Consider the following 19,288-nt stretch of genomic DNA (forward strand, 5'->3'; position numbering starts at 1 on the left):
GGCCTCGATCATGAAGATAATCTGAAGCAAAAGAAATGAACTGTACCAGCAAATAAATAATTAATATATACGATCTCTATAAGGAGTGGAGTGCTCTGTGGGTTTAGAACCATGAGTACCGAAGTCTAGCTTGAACTGCTGAATGAAACCCTATTTCTTGAAAAAGAGTAATAGATATAAAATGTCCATTTATTACCTACTGGCCCGTTTATATTGGGTCAGTTGAATTAAAAAGGCACTGAAATAGGCAAATTAAAGATAAAGGAGACACTACCTTTTTCCATATTTTTAATTACCATTATTGCACCAATACAGCATACGCTTTATATACATATATCTTAAATTTCATTTTCAGTTTTTCAGCAATTCAAATACATAATATATTATCATCTTGAGAATACAAAGAACACAACATGGAGGAAGATTGAGAAAATAGTTTCCCAGTAGTCAGTCACTAGTGATTCTATAGACTTTCCACTTAGTGTTTTCTATCGGAATTTTAAAAAGCCCTGCCATGGCTCTGTAAGAATAGAGCTGCCTGGAACAGGAGGCAATGAGAAAAAAATGGACCCAAAGTTAAAAAGAGTCAAGAAGGAAATCCAGGAGAGAGACTATATTTTGAAACTAAACACGAGCCTCCCAAAGTGTACACATCCAAAGAAGTGCTGAAGGAAGAAACGAGATCTTCCCATTTCACCCTCAAAATTGCCCATTAACAAACACAATTGATAGTGCCCATTCATTTGAGAAAGGGAACTGTCTTCACAGCACTGTAAAAGGAATGGTGGGGTAGAGGGAAGGGAAAGTGGTGGGAGAGCAACTTGCTTTTGAGATACCCTCTGTGATGGTTTAGCGAAGCGGTCACTCGGGCAGAACCCAGGACGGCTAGTGCCGTGGACTCTCCAGCTTCCTTCATAAGTGACAATGTATGTAATAGCAGCTTTCTATGAAAGGGCTAGATGCACTGAAAACGAAATGTTCACGCAAGGGGCCAGATACCCAGGCAGCAAGGCAATGTGGGTACTGAAAAAGAGTTACGTGCTTTTCAACCCGTCTGCTCTACAGATCAGGTTAAAAACTCTAAACGCTTCAACTCCAGGTCAAATAATGGGGCAAATGCAAAGTAATGCCGCGCTTCAAATGCAGCCACCAGATGGAGCTGCAAGAAAGTCAACGCTTCTCTACAATATAACTTGGAAAACACAGCCCCTTGAACCTCCTTCATCCAAGAGACACCCACTGATCAAAGATGTCGCACTATTCAACAAATAAAAGAACAGTGGAGGTGCCACCAACAAACCCTCTGAGCACAGGAGGAAGCAATGTAAACACACGAGGGTGATGGAGCTGCCCCCCGCCCTGGATGTTCACTGGACAGGATAAGCCTGCAGGAGGGTCTATCTCAGAGACCCAGGAAACAGGTCTTTCTTCACACCTATCCCTGTCAAAACTCTGAATCTGTAAACACTGAGGTTGGCCAGTCCATTTGGAGGGTCGTAGGCTAGTGGGAAAGGAAATGTCAAGGTTTTTGTCTCCCCTGAAATTGCTAAATAGGGCTTCACAAAGAGGCACACAGGGTCATGAGAGGATTCTGAAATAAGTTGAAGAACTGAAAAGAACAACTTTACAGATGTTAGAATTCACTTCTCCCTCAAAGAGACCTGGCCTTTGGGGCCCTGCATAGTCAGCCACAAGTATGAGAAGACCCACCACTCCCCTGCCTTTAACAGTGGACAGGAGATGAGAGATTCTTCCTCGGCTGTACGCAAGTAACAACATAGGGGGGTGACGTGATCCAGCTTGAATGCAATGGAGGAGCTATGAAAAAGATTGTCCAGTAATTTTGGTTCTGGGAAGAGAAGGGGTTCCTAACTTCCCTCACAGATTGGTGCCCTCAAGGTCATTTTTTTTTTTTTCTTCAAGTCTGTCCTTAATGCTATTCAGAACTGGACCCAGTTGGATGGCTGTGGTGCCTGGTTTGGAACAGAGCTGCAAGACAGGAGAACAGAGAGAAAGCCAAAGGAATTAGGACAGCTACTCCATTCTTCACTTAATAGTTTCCAAGAAATCACTGCCCAGAATTTCTGAAACTATACCTCACAGAAATTCTACTTATCAAGGCTTGAAACATCCCAGTCAAACTTCACCCTACAGCTTTCTTATCCCACCATCCCCAGCACTAACTCTACTTCCTTACCTAAACTTCCTGCCTAAGACGTTTCATTGGACGGTAACATTCCCTGTACCCTGATTGACAGTATGCTGGTTTCACTAAGCTCATACCTGGAAGCAGTGCTAAAGTCTCCCCACAAGTCATTGCTTGCAGACACTGGAGCTGGTGCTGGTGCCGGGACAGGAGCAGGAGCATCCAAATCTAAAAGGATATCTGAATACAGGGCAGACGGAAGAAAAAGAAAAGGGGAAGCATAATAAAAATCTTAGAAATAAAACCTTACGCTTACACCAAAATCTATACACAAATGTTCCTTGCAGCTTTATCTGCAAGAGCCAAAAACTGGATATGAGCCAGATGTTCCCCCGTGGGTGACGATGGTTAAACGCGCTATGGTACATCCATACCATGGAATACTACCCAGCAAGAAAGAGAAACAAACTGCTGATGTACACAACTTGGATGAATCTCAAGGGAATTATGCTGAGTGGAAAAAGCCAATCCCCAAAGGTTATGTACTGTATGTTTCCACTTATATAACATTCACGAAGTGACAAAATTATAAAGATGGCAAACAGATTAGTGATCGCCAAGGGTTAGAGGAGGCGTGGGCCAGGACTCGGGGGGAGGTGTGGGTATAAAAGGATGATGTGAGGGATCCTTGCACTGAGGGAGCTGTTCTGTATCCTGACCGTGGTAACAGATCCAGGAACCTAACACGATCAGGGTGCAGAGAACTAAACACACATATACACACGAATGAGAACACGTGTAGCTGGTAAAATCTACATAAGATCAGTAGACGGTATCAATGTCAATTTCCTGATTAAGCTGTTCCACTTCGGTTTTGCAAACAGTTACCATTTAGGGAAAATGGGTAAAGAGGACCCAGGATTTCTTTCTGTTATTTTTTACAACTGCATGTGAACCTACAATCATCTTAAAATAAAAAGCTTCATTCAAAAAAATTAAAAATAAATCTTAGACATTATCCCCCCAGTGCCTTCTGGAGACACTTATGAAAAGAAGTAGGTTACAACCATTTTTATCTCAAAATTCCAGAAAGAAAAAGTTTACTCTTAGTAGTCAATTATATGAATAATCTCAGGAAAATTCCTTTTCACGTTCTAATGTTCTCACTCTTTTATTTTGTTTTAATGTTTATTTTTTGAGAGAGCACACACATACATACGCATGTGAGAGAGGGGAAGGGGCAGACAGAGAGGGCTACAGAGGATCAAGGCAGGCTCTGCACTGACAGCAGAGAGCCTGACACAGGGCTCGAACACACGAACTGTGAGATCACAACCTGAGTCGATGTCAAACCCAGGCACCCCTAATATTCTCATTCTTGAAATGGAAAGAACTAGATCTATTCTTTTTTGCCATTAGATGGTACAGAAAAGTGAAAATGTATTCACGAACCCAGATGCTGTCTAACGGTCTCCCAGCTGCCCTAGCGAAGAAACAGGAAAAATGAAAACATCACGTTTACTGAGTGGCTGCTCTGCACCACAGACAGTGCTAGGTGGCGTCAGGCCACCTCACCTTCACAATCTGGGTGTAGTTTTAAGTCTCCATTATGTAGATAAGGATATTAAGACAGAAAATATAAATAATATCACCAAGTACACTCAGATATAAAATAGCAGAGCTCAGGGCGCCTGGGTGGCTCAGTCGGTTGAGCGTCCGACTTCAGCTCCGGTCATGATCTCGCGGTCCGTGGGTTTGAGCCCCACGTCGGGCTCTGTGTCAGTCCAGAGCCTGGAGCCTGCTTTGGATTCTATGCCTCCCTCTCTCTCTGCCCCTCCCCCACGCAGGCTCTGTCTCTATCAAAAAATGAATAAACGTTAAAAAAAATTAAAAAAAAAAAAAAAAAAAGCAGAGCTCTCACCAAAATCTGAGTGCATCTGACTCTCAGGCCTACTAGCATCTGACCAAGGTACAATGAAGGAAATAGTCTTTTTCTTAATAACCACTCATTTTCTTTTTTTGGGCGGGCGGGAGAATCTCAAGCAGGTTCCACACCCAGCTTGAAGCCTGATGCGGGGCTCAATCTCACAACTGTGAGATCAAGAGCTGAGCTGAAATGAAGAGTCAGATGCTTAATCAACAGAGCCACCCAGGTGCCCCAATATCCACTCATTTTCTGACAAAGAACCTACCAAATACCATGACTCTCGGTTCAATAGAAAAGCTTAAATTCCTTGCTAAAGGGTGTCAGAATCACCTTTCGGTACCAAGTGTCATTTAATAGCAAAAACATCAATACTCCCCTTGGCAAACAGGGGTACGGTACCCAACTGAAACTTAAGATATGATGATTTCTTGATGTGTAAGTGATGAATCACTAAATTCTACCCCTGAAATCATCATTACACCACATGTTAAACTTGGATTTAAATAAAATTTAAAAATTTTAAAAAAAAGAAAGAAAAGATAAGATGATTTCTCAAAGTTAAAAGTAACAGAGACGGAGCGCCTGGCTGGCTCAGAGGGTGCAATGTGCAACTCTTGTTCTCAGGGTCTTGAGTTCAAAGTAACAGAGAGATTTACCTGCATCACTACCTCCATGGTTAGATTTTGGAATGGGTGGTGGAGTGACATGATTGCTGATGGCAACTGAGGAGGATGGTGGGGGGATGGTGACTTTGCCTCCAGGTGGGGGCGGGAGCAGGCTCAGGCCCCCAGTTCCCGCAGCCTTGGGCTTGGAAGCACCACCTTTCTTAGTTGTAATGTTCTATAAAAAAGAAAACAGAGAAGAAAGAGAAAGAAAAAGTCACAAGCTTATTATGGAAATTCAGGGAGTGGGAGGAAAGAAACCATACTCACCCCAATACTCAACTTGATGGTCTGTCCTTCCTTGAAGCCCAGATCCAACTTGGGACGAGTGTCCATTTCCTGAGATTCTCTGGAAATCTCAGATTCCTGCTTTACCCACCTTCAGTAAAAGAGTAAATTAGCTCAATTTGGGACTACCTGAAAGCAGAGCTGACACACAAATTTGAGTGTAACTGGCTTATGTGAAACAGGACTCCAGAAGGCAGAGTGAAGGAACATGAAAAGTGAGGAAGGAAAAGAAGAAAAGCCAAAACAGGGCAACAGGGTTCAATATCACCGAGGAGCCATTCAGAATGCATATTTAACTTGTCCCTCCAAAGGAGGGCATTTGGCCGCCAATTTCCACCCGCCACGGGTGAGGGCTGCCCCTGAGGGGACGTTAATTCCTCCGTCCTTCCGGGCTGCATCCCTGTGCCAACTGAGTGCACTTCCACAATTTCAGAGTTCTGGGGCAGAAAAGCAGACTTATGCCTGCCCTTGAAGTAGGAAGCGACAGTGCATGGCGCTGTCCACCACAGCTGTGGCAAAACTGAAGCAATGTCGTTGCAGGAGACATACAACACGTCAGCTACACAAAGCAACAAAACTGGCATGTAACTCCTCCTCTCTCACATACAGTCCTGCTGTGACTATATGCCTCCCTCGGCCACTTAAGAGAGCAAATGTCAATTCCTCCAGAGGCATAAGCAAATGCATCATCTCAAAACCGTACAAAGGACCAAAAACATATCCTGGGCTATAAGGAAAGGACAGAAGAGACACAAAGACGATGTAAGGAAACAGTGAATGGGAAGATTCAAATTCGTAACAAACTAGTTTATCAAATACAGAAACCAGCAGGTAAAAGAGGTAGTATCCATTCAACTGAGGAGGAGCATTTCCAAAACCCTTTAGCTTGGTTCAGGGTTAACTTAGCCAAGGTTTAACTCGGTTAAGGACAAGAATCACTCACTTGAAATGATCTTGCAAGGAGACATTAAAGTCAAAGGCATCACCCCGATCTGTGAAGCCAATGCCAATGAAAGCACTACGCCCTGTGAAAAAGACAGGAATACTCAGAACAGGAAGTGTCCCTTAGGGAAAATTCCACCCAATGAAAATTAACAGTTACCTTAACTAGATAAAGTCTGTGAATGTGAAACATTTCTCACAGCCCAGGGGTCCACACCCTACATATTGCCCAAGAGACAAATGCTGCCATACTTGTTTTTGTCAATAATGGGGCGCCTGGGTGTCTCAGTCGGCTGGGCGGCCCACTTCGGCTCGGGTCATGATCTCGCGGTCCATGAGTTCGAGCCCCGCATAGGGCTCTGTGCTGACCGCTCAGAGCCTGGAGCCTGTTTGGGATTCTGTGTCTCCCTCTCTCTCTAACCCTCCCCTGTTCATGCTCGCTCTCTCTCTGTCTCAAAAATAAATAAACGTTAAAAAAAAAAAAAATTTTTTTTTTAAATAATATTTTACTGGAACACAGCTATTCCCATTTGTTTACAAATTATCTATAGCTGCTTTCATACTACAACAGCAGAACTGAGTAGCTACAATAGAGACCATTTGGCCTGCAATCTAAAATATTCATCATCTGTCTTTCCAGAAAGTTTGCCCACCTCTGATATAGACTATGGAGAAAAGATAGAAAACGCCCTAGACATAGATGATTTAAGACAGTCCCACCAAAACCCACCACAAACAATGAATGAGTGGGCAATACGTATGAATTCTTTGGTTGGATAGACATTTATTTATATCCACCTATTAATTATCATTTCTTGAACTTGTTTTTATTTATTACAAACAACATGTTAATCCTTGTCCTTTAGCAACCATAGTTAACTGTGGAGCAAGGGGTGGAAAAATTTAGTAAACTGAAGTTAAGATAAATGCAACTGAGACGCACTTTATTGAAAGGCATTACCTATTTTCCTAACGTCACCCATTCAAAATCCCAGATCCCTTACCAGTACCATCCTGGATCCGGATTACAAAGTAGCGGCTGGAATCTGTCACTGTCTCCACAGCAATACCAGGATATTGTTCTACTGGTGCCTGAGCAAAGAGCTCCCCTAACAGGTAAGAAAAGGACTTCCTTGAGCTAAAGAAGCAAAAATCTAAAACTCTAACAAATATTTCCATTCCAGTCTCCAACTTAAATGTATTTATAAAAGTTCACCAAAAATGGGGTGCCTGGGTGGCTGGGTCGGTTAAGCATCTGACTCTTGATTTCGACTCAGGTCATGATCTCATGGTGTGTGGGTTCAAGCCACGTGTTGGGCTCTGGGCTGAAAACTCAGAGCCTGCTGGAGATTCTCTCTCTCTCCTCTCTCTGTGCCCCTCCCCTGCTCACTCTCTCACTCTCAAAATACATAAATAAACATTAAAAAAAAAAAGAAGAAGAAGAAGAAAAAAAGAAAAAGGAAAAGAAAAGGCACACCAAACTAATACCCTTAATATGTTAGAGGGTCACCAGCACAGATTACCTGAAACTTTATCCTCAAGCTTGATATAAGCAATCTTCCCTTTTGAAGTGATTCGGAGGCGACCAGTCCAATCAGGCTGGTCTAATTTCCAGTCAGATGCCCTAGGACAGGAAAATAGGAAGCCTCAAGTCTATGGCTTTTATTACGAAAAACCTACACAGAATCATTTGCCGTATTTCTATTTCCCTTCTTGCTTATTCTACCTATTAAATAATTAACAAGAATAACTCATGATCCCTGCTGCCCAGATGCCTCATATGACATATAATCCAAAGCAAACAAAAGACAGTGTTACTCCTTAAGAATTCTGGAGTCTAATAAGCATCAATAAAAACATGTAAAAGTACAAATACAAGCAATTAAAACTAACTGTCATAATGGTACTATACTGCCACAATGCAGATGATATTTTATATAATAGTGTTTTACTGATCAAGTAATAACAGAGTCTACTGAATGAACTATACTGGGTAACAGAAGGCTTCCCAAATCCCTAAATGTATTACTATCTTTCACTGAATTCAACCAATACTTACAGAATGCATATTAAGTCACAGGCACTGTTCTAGGTGAATGAACAAAACAAAGACTCCTACCCTCGTGAGGTTTATATTCTAATAGAAAATAGACAATAAAAAATAAGCATAACAAGTAAAATAATTAGTATCTCAGAAAATGGTAAGTGCTAAAGCAGAAAGAAAATGAAGAAGCAGAAAAGGGAAATCGGGAGGGTAGTGGGAGAGTAAACAGGTTGCAGCATTCAAGAGGGTAGTCAGGGGAGGCCTTATTAACAAGGTGAAATGAAGGGCACCTTGGTGGCTCAGTTGGTTGAGCGTCTGACTTCAGTTCAGGTCACGATCTCACAGCTCCTGAGTTCGAGCCCCGTGTCGGGCTCTGTGCTGACACCTCAGAGCCTGGAGCTGCTTCAGATTCTGTGTCTCCCTCTCTCTCTGCCCCGAACCCACTCGCATTCTGTCTCTGTCTCTCTCCAAAATAAATAAACATTAAAAAAAAAAAATTTTTTTTTAAACAAGGTGACATGTGGGCAAAAATGTGAAGGACGCAAGAGAGTTACTCATGCAGATATTGGGGGGAGGGGGGGGGGAGCGCCAGGTTTGAAACAATTAGTGCAAAGGTGCTAAGGTGCGAGTGTACCTGGAATGCTTGCCCTCAAAAAGAAAGCCACTGCAGCTGGAATAAAATAAGAGATGAGGTGGGGGTGAGGTAACAGAGGGGCAAATTTTACAGGCCTCCTACGAACTTTAGCTTTTACTGAGTGAAAAAGGAGCCAGTACCAGTTTTAAGCAGAGGTGAAACATGATCTTCCTTTGACTTTAAAAGGATCACCTTGTCTGTTGTACATAGAAGCAATGTAAATACTGAAGCAGGGGGATTATAGTTAAGAGACTACCACCGCAATCCAGGAGTCATGACGGTGACTAGGAAGGGACAGGAGCAGAAGCGGCTAGATTCTAGATACATTTAAAGCCAAGAAACGGGGTTTTCTAAAGGACTGAATGTGAGGTAGGAGGAGTCAAGGATGACTGAAGTTTTTCGCCTGAGCAAAGGAGCTGCCAATAACTGAGACAGAAAGGCTATAGGTAGAGCATGTCTGAGAAGCTCAGGAGTTCAGTTTTGAATATGTTGAGTTGGAGACGTCGTCAAATTGATTTCTCAAGTGAAGATACAGAGAAGGCATTTGAATATGAGTCAGGAGTTCAGGAAAAACGTGGGCTAGAGATACAGATGTCTGTGGAAACATTACAAAACACTGAATACTTATAATCTGTGTGATACATGAATTTGAAGGAAATCTAAGACATTATTTAAATATGACCAATTTTACAAAGCTCTGAATTTGTGAGTTTGTTTTTGTCAGCGTGTGGAAAAGAGAGGGCAAAGTAAAAGTTATTAAGCAACTCATCATGGGGCACCTGGCTGGCTCAATCTCTAGAGCATGTGACTTTTGATCTCGAGGTTGTGAGTTCAAGCCCCGTGTTGGGTACAGAGATTACATAAAAATAAAATCTCAGGGCACCTTGGTGGCTCAGTCAGTTGAGCACCAGGCTCTAAATTTCAGCTGCGTTTGTGATCTCGCAGTCACAAGATCGAACCCCGCATGGGGTTCCACACTGAGGGCAGAGCCTGCTTGGGATTCTCTCTCTCCCTCTGCCTCTATCCTGTGCTCTCTCTCTCTTTTTGTCTCTCAAAAAGAATAAAAATTAAAAAAAAATAAAATCTTTGGGGCACCTGGGTGGCTCAGTCAGTTAAGCGTCCGACTTCAGCTCAGGTCACAATCTCACGTTCCGTGAGTTCGAGCCCCGCGTCAGGCTCTGGGCTGATGGCTCAGAGCCTGGAGCCTGCTTCCGATTCTGTCTCCCTCTCTCTCTGACTCTCCCCCATTCATGCTCTGTCTCTCTCTGTCTCAAAAATAAATAAACTTAAAAAAATAATAATTTAAAAATAAATAAATAAAATCTTTAAATAAAAAACCTCATCCCTCAGAAACCTGAAGACTAATACTTGCAAGGCAGAAAGGTAACAATAAAATATATCTAAACAAGAAGCAAAGGTGGAAAGGAAAAAAAAAATGAAAATTAGCACAGGTTTTGAACAGGATTTATAAATCCTTGTCATGCCCTCATCTCTTAATGCGGTGCCTCAAGTACTTGAATCTGATCCACACTATAATGCTCTAAAGGTCCCTGAGTTTTAATTTTTTTTAAGGAGTCATTACTTATTCTACCATCACACCATGAGCTAAACACTGTGTACTGAATATATCAGGAACAAGCCTACTAGATGTGTTTCCTGGGACAGGTTCCTTGGCTTATTTATCTTGCATGTCCAGTGGCCAATATTTAACAAATCCTCAGTAAGTGAATGGATATCCCCAGCAGCAATTTCCCTCAGCCCTGAGCCTTCGTTCCTTTCCCATTCCCAAGACCTAGTCCGAGGAACTCTTGGTTTCGCTGGTCTTCTGAACTGACTTCACAAATTTTCACTGACGTCAGTAATAAACCCTTACAGCAACCATCTGGAATAGGCATGGAAAGCCTACCATCTCTGTCCGTCTCAATGAAGAATAGTAACACAGGAAGTAATGCCTAACTTCGAAGTCCAGCATTCTTCTCATTACATTAAAACAGACTACTGAGTTTACTAATGATTTAGCTGAGGGGAAGGGCAGTGATGAATATGACAACAGTTTCATAGGTTGGGAAACCATTTTCTAATCATTTCTAACATTCTCATCGATCTAAATTGTCAGAGAAAGTCTGGGAAGCAACAGCTTACACTACGTGAATCAAAGTCATTCATTCCCTCAATCTTACTAATCACTCAAAGTATTCCTCCTGCTTCCTAAAAATCCCAGTTTTTCCTTTAAAGGCAGCCTAAAGAATAAGTCATGCTCATAATGTAAAACGGGTTCTGTAAACAAGATTAGGCAGACAAAGAGGCATAAAAGGAACATTTATCAAGTACTTATTACGTGCCAAGCATTATGCCTATTCCTATGAAAATTAAGTGAAAGGATACTGCAAGGTAAGTAGTAGTATATCCATTTTTACAAACGAGGAAACTACAGTTCAAGAGAGGTGTGGGGCGCCTGGGTGGCTCAGTCAGTTGAGCGTCCGACTTCGGCTCAGGTCACGACCTCATGGTTTGTGAGTTCGAGCCCCGCGTCAGGCTCTGCACTGACAGCTCAGAGCCTGGAGCCTGCTTCGGATTCTGTGTCTCCCTCTCTCTCTGCCCCTAACCCACTCGCATTCCATCTCTGTCTCTCTCAAAAATAAATAAACATTAAAAAAATTAAAAAATAAAAAAAAATTAAAAAGAGTTAGGTGTCTTGCCAAGAGTAACCCAGCAAATAAATGGGAATCTCGATGCACACTTAGTTCAGCTCTCTTCACTCACTATACTAAGAGTGGCTAATGATAAAATGCCTCTTGAGGATAAGAAATGTCAATAACAAGCAGAGAAAACACAGACAACAAGAAATAGAGGAAAATTAAGAAATTGTTTCGATGGCTCAGTGCAGTTAACTGACATGCAGATAAAAGGCTGTGGATAAACTAGGAAGTGAAAGTCGAGAATGCAGGTGGGTGAGAGGAGGAAGGTCGTTGAAAAAGCTTAAAGTAGAAGAAAGAGAAGAGAACCCCACTGTACGATGTATCATACCCTTTCGGAAGTCTTAACTACTGAACAGTTCAATCACTGCTAATTTATGTGATGAAGTGGAACCTACTAATTTCTCCCACGTTCACAGAGTGCCAGCTATGTGCAGGACCCTGTACTAGACCCTGGTACTATAAACTTAGAAAAGACCTCAAGTTGTTCACAGCTAGCCTGGAGAAACAGCAGACGGAACAATCAATTACAATACAGAAGGAAGAGCACTAGGACAGAGATCAGCAGTGGCGCTACGGAGGCCCGCACAGAGCGCACCTAAGCCAGAATGGCAGGGTCACTCCTTCGGGAAGCCCAAAGCAGCAGATGTCCCTGCTGACTCACACACCACTACCAGTAACTACCATCGAAAAGCACGTAGATTCCTATTCGTGGTCGATTTGGGGCCTGACTGAAAAACTGGAATTAGGACCACCTCCGCCAAAACGTGCAACCCACAGTGTCTAGTGCACAGGTCAGCAAGCACGAAGAGAGTGATCCATGATGAATGAAACCCCAGTAAGGAGGCAAGCTAATGGCCCCAGGAGGAGGACAAGAGCCAAAGCAATGATAAATGCCAAGAGGAAAATCATGATGGTGAGGTGGACGAGAGAGGGGTAAGAACAGTGCCTTGTATTTAATATGCTGCTTTCCTGTCTCCTAAATTTTTTCACATTTCTTATATTATGTCACGTAACCCTCCAAAAACTTCTCTGAGGTACAGAACCAGAGCAGGTTTTCTGATCACTTTTTTTTTTCTATTTTACAGATGAAAAAACTGAGGCTTGCAGAGATTAAGCGATTTGTCCCAAATCATACAGCTGTTAAACTGTCAGGGTTCATACCCGTATTTTTGAATATGTAACCCGGTTAACGTGTTAACTCCTTCCACTACATGACTTCATGACTGCCTAGAGCATCCTCAGAACCTCACCGACACGCGATCACAAGGTGGTTGGTTAGCCCTACAGAGAAAATGCTGCATTAACTTTGGAGAGAAAGGCTATGAGAGAGATTAAGAAGGGAGGAAAGGAAAATAGAAAATACCATGTAATCATCAAGAAAATGTACTGGGGAAAAAAAAAAAAAACAGAACGGACAACCACTGGAAAACGTACCATCATAACCTTTGCCCACTAGCAAAAGAAGTGAAAGGAAAACCGAACGGCGGATCATGCTTGGTGGCAAGACTGGCACAAAAGATTAAATCGTATCACCTAGAGAGCGGCCGACACGATGATTACCCACCATTATGCACGGGGTACTGGAAATGTTTATGAGAGACAGGGAGGTCAGGAGGGGGTACGACGAGGAGGAGAAACCGAAGGACGCAAGAAAGAACGAACCAAAGGTGACAGGCGATGGAGCAGGCACGACGGGATGGGTATGATGGGGAGCAGATGGGTAACCCAGAGGGGCCCAAGGGAGGAGGGGTGGGAAGACGCAGATGGTAAATTTTTTTAAGCGGCGGAAACCAGGCTGGCATGCCACAGTGGGAAAAGAACAGGAGGACGGGGCGAGAACAACCCTGGTGGGGAGGCTAGCAAAGTGACAACTCAGAGGTGGCAGTGGCGGGGACTCGCAGCGTGCCACCTGAGGAGGACACTGTCATCCCCGACCCGGTATGCGTGTACTGCAGAGCCTCGGGGCTAGTACCTGTAACCGCGGTTGGAGGCCCGGGGAGGGATCCGGTAGACGCTAACGTCGGGCTTCACACACAGAACAGACTCGTACTCCAACTCCGCCGCCATCTTGGCTCTGCACTCCGCGCCACCGGGGGCGGGGCGTAGGAACGGGGGCGGGCGTAGGGGGGGGTGGGAAGTTGGGCCAGGCGCAACTTCCGCTGACGCCGCTTCCGCGCGAGTTTAGTTTGGTTCCTGAGATTAACCTCCGGTGGTGCGGGTTGGGGAAGCCATATTGAAAGCTGGAAACCGTGAAGCTGCGCAGTTCGCCATCTTGGGTAATGGCAAAACTTCCTTTCCAGGGCGCGGCGTTTCGCGTTACGGAAATCTCCGTTTCGGAAAGGTGATTGGGGTAATCGCCATCTTGCGGCTGGCAGGTGCCCGCAGTGCTTAGGAAGGAGGCGGACTGTGTTGGAATCTGGAGGATTTTTTTTCTGACAGAAGTCACTATTTAGCCATAGTTTCCTGGCAAAAAAGGGGTATCTGCCCGTCGGTAATCTCAAACTGGGTACCTATGGTAAATGTATGACCCAGTCGTAGACGTGGTGGATTTTAATCCTCCAGCGTCTCAACGTTTAAAATGCCCAGCCTGATGAGTTGCCTGATAGCACCTTTTAATCTCGGATTAAAAGCACTTGTTGAAATAGTTTGCCGCACTTCCGATGTGCATTCTGGTTATCTTTCTGGAAAATGTGAACCTCTTAAACTCTTAAATGGGACCCTCAATTCCTGACAAATTCGCGAAGAATGATGAACTGTTATTTAATGCCCGCTATTTGCTCCCAGTCCTATAATGATAAATCCAACTGAATTCTTTCCATAAATATGTTTCTTGTACACTCCACAGGTAAACTTGCCTCAACACGATCGCTTAGAAACTGTTTAAAGTGGATGGCAAATGTCAAAACCAAGATACGAACTCAACTGTGACTACAATACAAGAGTGGTCTTAACCACTTCGTTATATTGACTGGTTGAAAATGGGTCCTTAATTGTCTACGTAGCTAAGGGATAATCTTAAAATTCAAAAAGCCTTATGATGTATCCCTGTCAAGGATGTGGGAAATCAGCTACTGTCAAATACTGGTACCAAGAATGAAGTGAAATTTAGCAGAATTGATCAAAATATTGTAAATAACATTCAATTTAGTAAATCCACTAATACTTATTTTAGAGACATTCTTACATGTGCAGAAAAGTAGGGACAATGTTTATTACAGCATTGTTTGTAATAGTGAAAACTACAAAACAACATGAACGTCTATCAATAGAAAAAAATATATTTAAAACATATATAACATAAAAATTTTTAAAAATATGTCTTGATATTAGAACCATAGGAAAATATTTAAGATAAAAAAACAGACAAAAAGAAAAACAGCAAACTTTCACTTAAAATTTCAGTAATCCTCAACTATTTCTCATTCCGGAATTCTGTTCTTCGTATTCTTCAAACACTTACTTGTGCTTAAACCTACTATCTTGAACACTTTCCCCCCGGCCTGTCAATTTGGCACACTGATACATTCACATATCTGCTCAAATATTACCTCCTTTGTGACTTCACCAATTATCATATTTTTTTATTCTAATTCCAGTGTAGTTAACATGCAGTGTCGTATTAGTTTCACGTGTACAATATAGTGAGCCAACGGTTCCATATATTACTCACTGCTCATCAAGATAAGTGTGCCCTTGGGGCGCCTGGGTGGCTCAGTCAGTTGAGCGTCCGGCTTCAGCTCAGGTCACGATCTCGCGGTCCATGAGTTCGAGCCCCGCGTCAGGCTCTGTAATGACAGCTCAGAGCCTGGAGCCTGCTTCAGATTCTGTGTCTCCCTCTCTCTCTGCCCCTCCTCCATTCATGCTCTGTCTCTCTCTGTCCCCAAAACAAATAAACATTAAAAAAAAAAAAAAATTAAAGGGGCGCCTGGGTGGCGCAGTCGGTTAAGCGTCCGACTTCAGCCAGGTCACGATCTCGCGGTCCGTGAGTTCGAGCCCCGCGTCGGGCTCTGGGCTGATGGCTCAGAGCCTGGAGCCTGTTTCCGATTCTGTGTCTCCCTCTCTCTCTGCCCCTCGCCCGTTCATGCTCTGTCTCTCTCTGTCCCAAAAATAAATAAACGCTGAAAAAAAAAAAAATTAAAAAAAAAAATTAAAAAAAAAAAAAAAGGTAAGTGTGCCCTTAATCCCTTTCACCCATTGCAGCCACCCCTCCACCCACCTTCCCTCCGGTAACCATCTATGTGTTCTCTACAGTTAAAGAGTCCGGTTTTGGGGGACACCTAGCTGACTGAGTCAGTAGAGCATGTGGCTGTCATTTTCAGGGTTGTAAGTTCAAGCCCCACATTAGGTGTAGAGATTACTTAAAAAATCAAATCTTAAAAAAAAGTCCGTTTTTTGGGTTGTCTTTTTTTTTTTTCCTTTGTTAGTTTTGTTTCTTAAATTCCACCTAAGAGTGAAATCAAATGGTATTTGTCTCTCTGACTGACTTTCATCAGGTACTTACTTCAAATGAATTTTCTCTAATGCTTCCTCTTGTTTCTGTTATATCTTTTTGTTATACATAATGGGTGTATATTATATTATACATAATACTTCAAATATCTCCCACTATACCACAAGCTCCATAAAGGCAAAAACTTTGCTTTTTCAGCACCCAGCACAATGTCGTTCACATAGTAGGCAATACTTATTATTAAATAACAGAAGATTTGCCTCTAACTATAATCATTTAACTTATTACTTTCTCCACTTCCCAACATTTTTCAACTTCAGGCGCCTTCATATAGTTTTCAAAATATTCAGAGTGTTGGGGCGCCTGGGTGGCTCAGTCGGTTAAGCGGCTGACTTCGGCTCAGGTCATGATCTCGTGGTCCGTGAGTTCGAGCCCCCCGTCGGGCTCTGTGCTGACACCTCGGAGCCTGGAGCCTGTTTCGGATTATGTGTCTCCCTCTCTCTGACCCTCCCCTGTTCATGCTCTGGCTCTTCCTGTCTCAAAAATAAATAAAATGTTAAGAAAAAATTTTAAAAAATATATTCAGAGTGTATAAGGGGATAAAACGAAAAGTAAAAGTCCACATCTCTGTATTATAAACAACTTTATGCCAAAAAATTCGATAACTTAAATGAAATGGTCATTAATGTGCAAAAACTTACCTAATATTATTCAAGAAGGCATAGAAAATCTGAATAGTCCTATAACTATTAAAGAAATTGAGGGGCGCCTGGGTGGCACAGTCGGTTAAGCGTCCGACTTCAGCCAGGTCACGATCTCGCGGTCCGTGGGTTCGAGCCCCGCGTCAGGCTCTGGGCTGATGGCTCAGAGCCTGGAGCCTGTTTCCGATTCTGTGTCTCCCTCTCTCTCTGCCCCTCCCCCGTTCATGCTCTGTTTCTCTCTGTCCCAAAAATAAATAAACGTTGAAAAAAAAAAATTAAAAAAAAAAAAAAAAAAAGAAAGTGACTTCATACCTGAAAACCTTCCCACAAAGAAAACTCCAGGCCCAGATGGCTTCATTATTGATCAAACATTTTAGGAAGGAATAATATAAATCTTATGCAAGCTTTCTGAGAAATAGAAGAGGAAGGGGCACCTGGGTGGCTCAGTCAGTTAAGCGTCTGACTTCAGCTCAGGTCATGATCTCAAGGCTCGTTGAGTTTGAGCCTCCCGTCAGGCTCTGTGCTGACAGCTCAGAGCCTGGAGCCTGCTTCAAATTCTGTGTATCCGTCTCTCTCTCTCTGTCCCTCCCCTGCTCGTGCTCTGTCTCTCTCTCAAAAATAAAAAAATAAGTAGTAAAAATATTTCCCAACTAATTTTTATGAGACAATCATTTGCCTTGATGCTGAAACCGAAGATATTATAAGAAAACTGTAGACCAATATTTCCTCATAAGCAATAATTCTTACCAAAATGCTAACAAATCAAATCCAACCATGTGTAAAAAAGAGAATGCATCATGACCAACTGGGATTTACTCCAAAGAATTTAAGGTTCTGTTATAGAGAAAAAGCACATAGTCAACCCAACAGAAGCAGAAAAAAGAATATGAAAAACTTCAGTACTCAAAAACTCTTACCAAACTAGGAATAGAAAGAGAATTCCTCAGTGTGATAAAGGACATCTATAAAAACCTTACAACTAACATCATGCTTACTGATGAAATATTGAATGCTTTTCTGCTAAGATCAAGAACGAGTGAAGAACGAGGCAAGTTTATGCCCTCACCACTTCTGTTAATTATCATCCTAAAGGTCCTCGTCATTACAATAGGGTAAGAAAAAGAAATACAAGTATACACATTGGAAAGAAAGAAAGAAAACTGCTCTGACTCGGGGATGGGGGTGGGGGTGGGGAGGGGGGCACCTGGATGGCTCAGTTGGTTAAGTGCCCAGTTGATGGGAAAGAGCCCTGCATCGGGCTCCGTGCTGACAGCACAGAGCCTGGAGCCTGCTTCCAATTCTGTGTCTCCCTCTCTCTCTGCCCCTTCCCTGCTCATGCACTCCCTCTTGGCCCACGCGCGCTCTCTCTGTCTCTCTCAAAATAAATAAACATTTCTAAAATATTTTTTTCAGTTAAACATACATTTATCACATCACCCATCATTCCACTCCAAAATATTTACCCCAGAGAAATTAAAACATAGATCCACAGTCGAGCGCCTGGGTGGCTCAGTGGGTGGGGTGTCTGACTTCAGCTCAGGTCATGATCTCACAGTCTGTGTGTTCCAGCCCCACATCAGGCTCTGTGCTGACACCTCAGAGCCTGGAACCTGCTTCTGATTCTGTGTGTGTGTCTCTCAGTGCCCCTCCCCTATTCACACTCTGTTTCTCTGTCTCTCAAAAATGAATAAATGTAAAAAAAAAAAAAAATTTTTTTTTAAAACTAAAAACAAAACGTAGATCCCCAGAAAGGAAAATGTTCATAGCAGCTTTGTTTAAAATAGCCAAAAACTGAAAAAAAATACCAAATGTCCATCAATAGGAAAATGGATAAACAAATTGTGGTGTATCCATATAATGAAATACTGTCATATGGATATTCAACAGTATTAGGAAGGATAGCAATAAATAGCCTCAAACTAAAGTCAGTAATAGCAATAAAAAGATTTGAAGTACTAATACCCATAATGACATAGATCGATCTCGAAAATATTATACCAAACAAAAAAGCCAGCCCCATACATATCATATGACTTCATTTTTTTTTTTTACATTTATTTATTTTTGAGAGAGACAGAGACAGAATGCGAGTGGGTTAGGGGCAGAGAGAGAGGGAGACACAGAATCCGAAGCAGGCTCCAGGCTCTGAGCTGTCAGCACAGAGCCTGACTCGGGGCTCGAACTCACAAACCGTGAAATCATGACCTGAGCCAAAGTCGGACGCTTAACAGGCGCCCCCCATATGACTTCATTTATATGAAATTCCAGAAGATTTGTTGGTTACACAAAACATATATATTAATCAAGACTCAAGAAAGTGTATTTTTAATGCATGCATTTTATTGTGTGTAAATTAGAACTGAATAAAATTTATTTAAAAAAATTAAAATCTACCTCCGTGCTCTTCAAGATCTATTCTTCTTTCATTCTCCATTGAATTAACTACTGTTAATTTTTTCTGGTATTTTATGTGCATTACCCATTTATAAGTGTATGTGTATATATGTGCATGTGTGTATAAGTGTATGTGTGTGTATGAGTGTATGAATTTACACAAATGGAGTTATGCTATACATATTTGTCCACATTTTGCTTTTTACTTAACAATATACATCAAAACACCTTTTTGTGTCAGTATATATGGATAGACCTCAAACTTTTTAGCATTTTATGCATTCCATTAAAAGTTTATTTATCTATATAGTTCCATTTATCTATATATAAAGTTCCATTTATCTATACAGTATAGAATCTTTTCAAACTACCTGAAATTAAATTAATAATATTTACTTCCA

At 42.2% G+C, this 19,288-nt stretch overlaps 1 protein-coding gene across 1 annotated transcript; it reads right to left on the reverse strand.

Annotated features, from left to right (window-relative positions):
• Positions 1 to 271: 271 nt before the first annotated feature.
• On the reverse strand, positions 272 to 13,446 carry NECAP1 (NECAP endocytosis associated 1). Its single transcript, XM_043564635.1, has 8 exons — positions 13,315 to 13,446; positions 7,489 to 7,589; positions 6,970 to 7,074; positions 5,967 to 6,048; positions 5,006 to 5,114; positions 4,730 to 4,913; positions 2,284 to 2,386; positions 272 to 1,989 (listed from the first exon to the last, which is right to left on the reverse strand). Exons 1-8 carry the CDS (start codon positions 13,407 to 13,409, stop codon positions 1,941 to 1,943), a joined length of 828 nt encoding a protein of 275 aa, XP_043420570.1. The 5' UTR covers positions 13,410 to 13,446; the 3' UTR covers positions 272 to 1,940.
• Positions 13,447 to 19,288: the final 5,842 nt, after the last annotated feature.

This window comes from Prionailurus bengalensis, chromosome B4 (genome assembly GCF_016509475.1).
Source record: "Prionailurus bengalensis isolate Pbe53 chromosome B4, Fcat_Pben_1.1_paternal_pri, whole genome shotgun sequence".
Classification (NCBI taxonomy): Eukaryota; Metazoa; Chordata; class Mammalia; order Carnivora; family Felidae; genus Prionailurus; species Prionailurus bengalensis.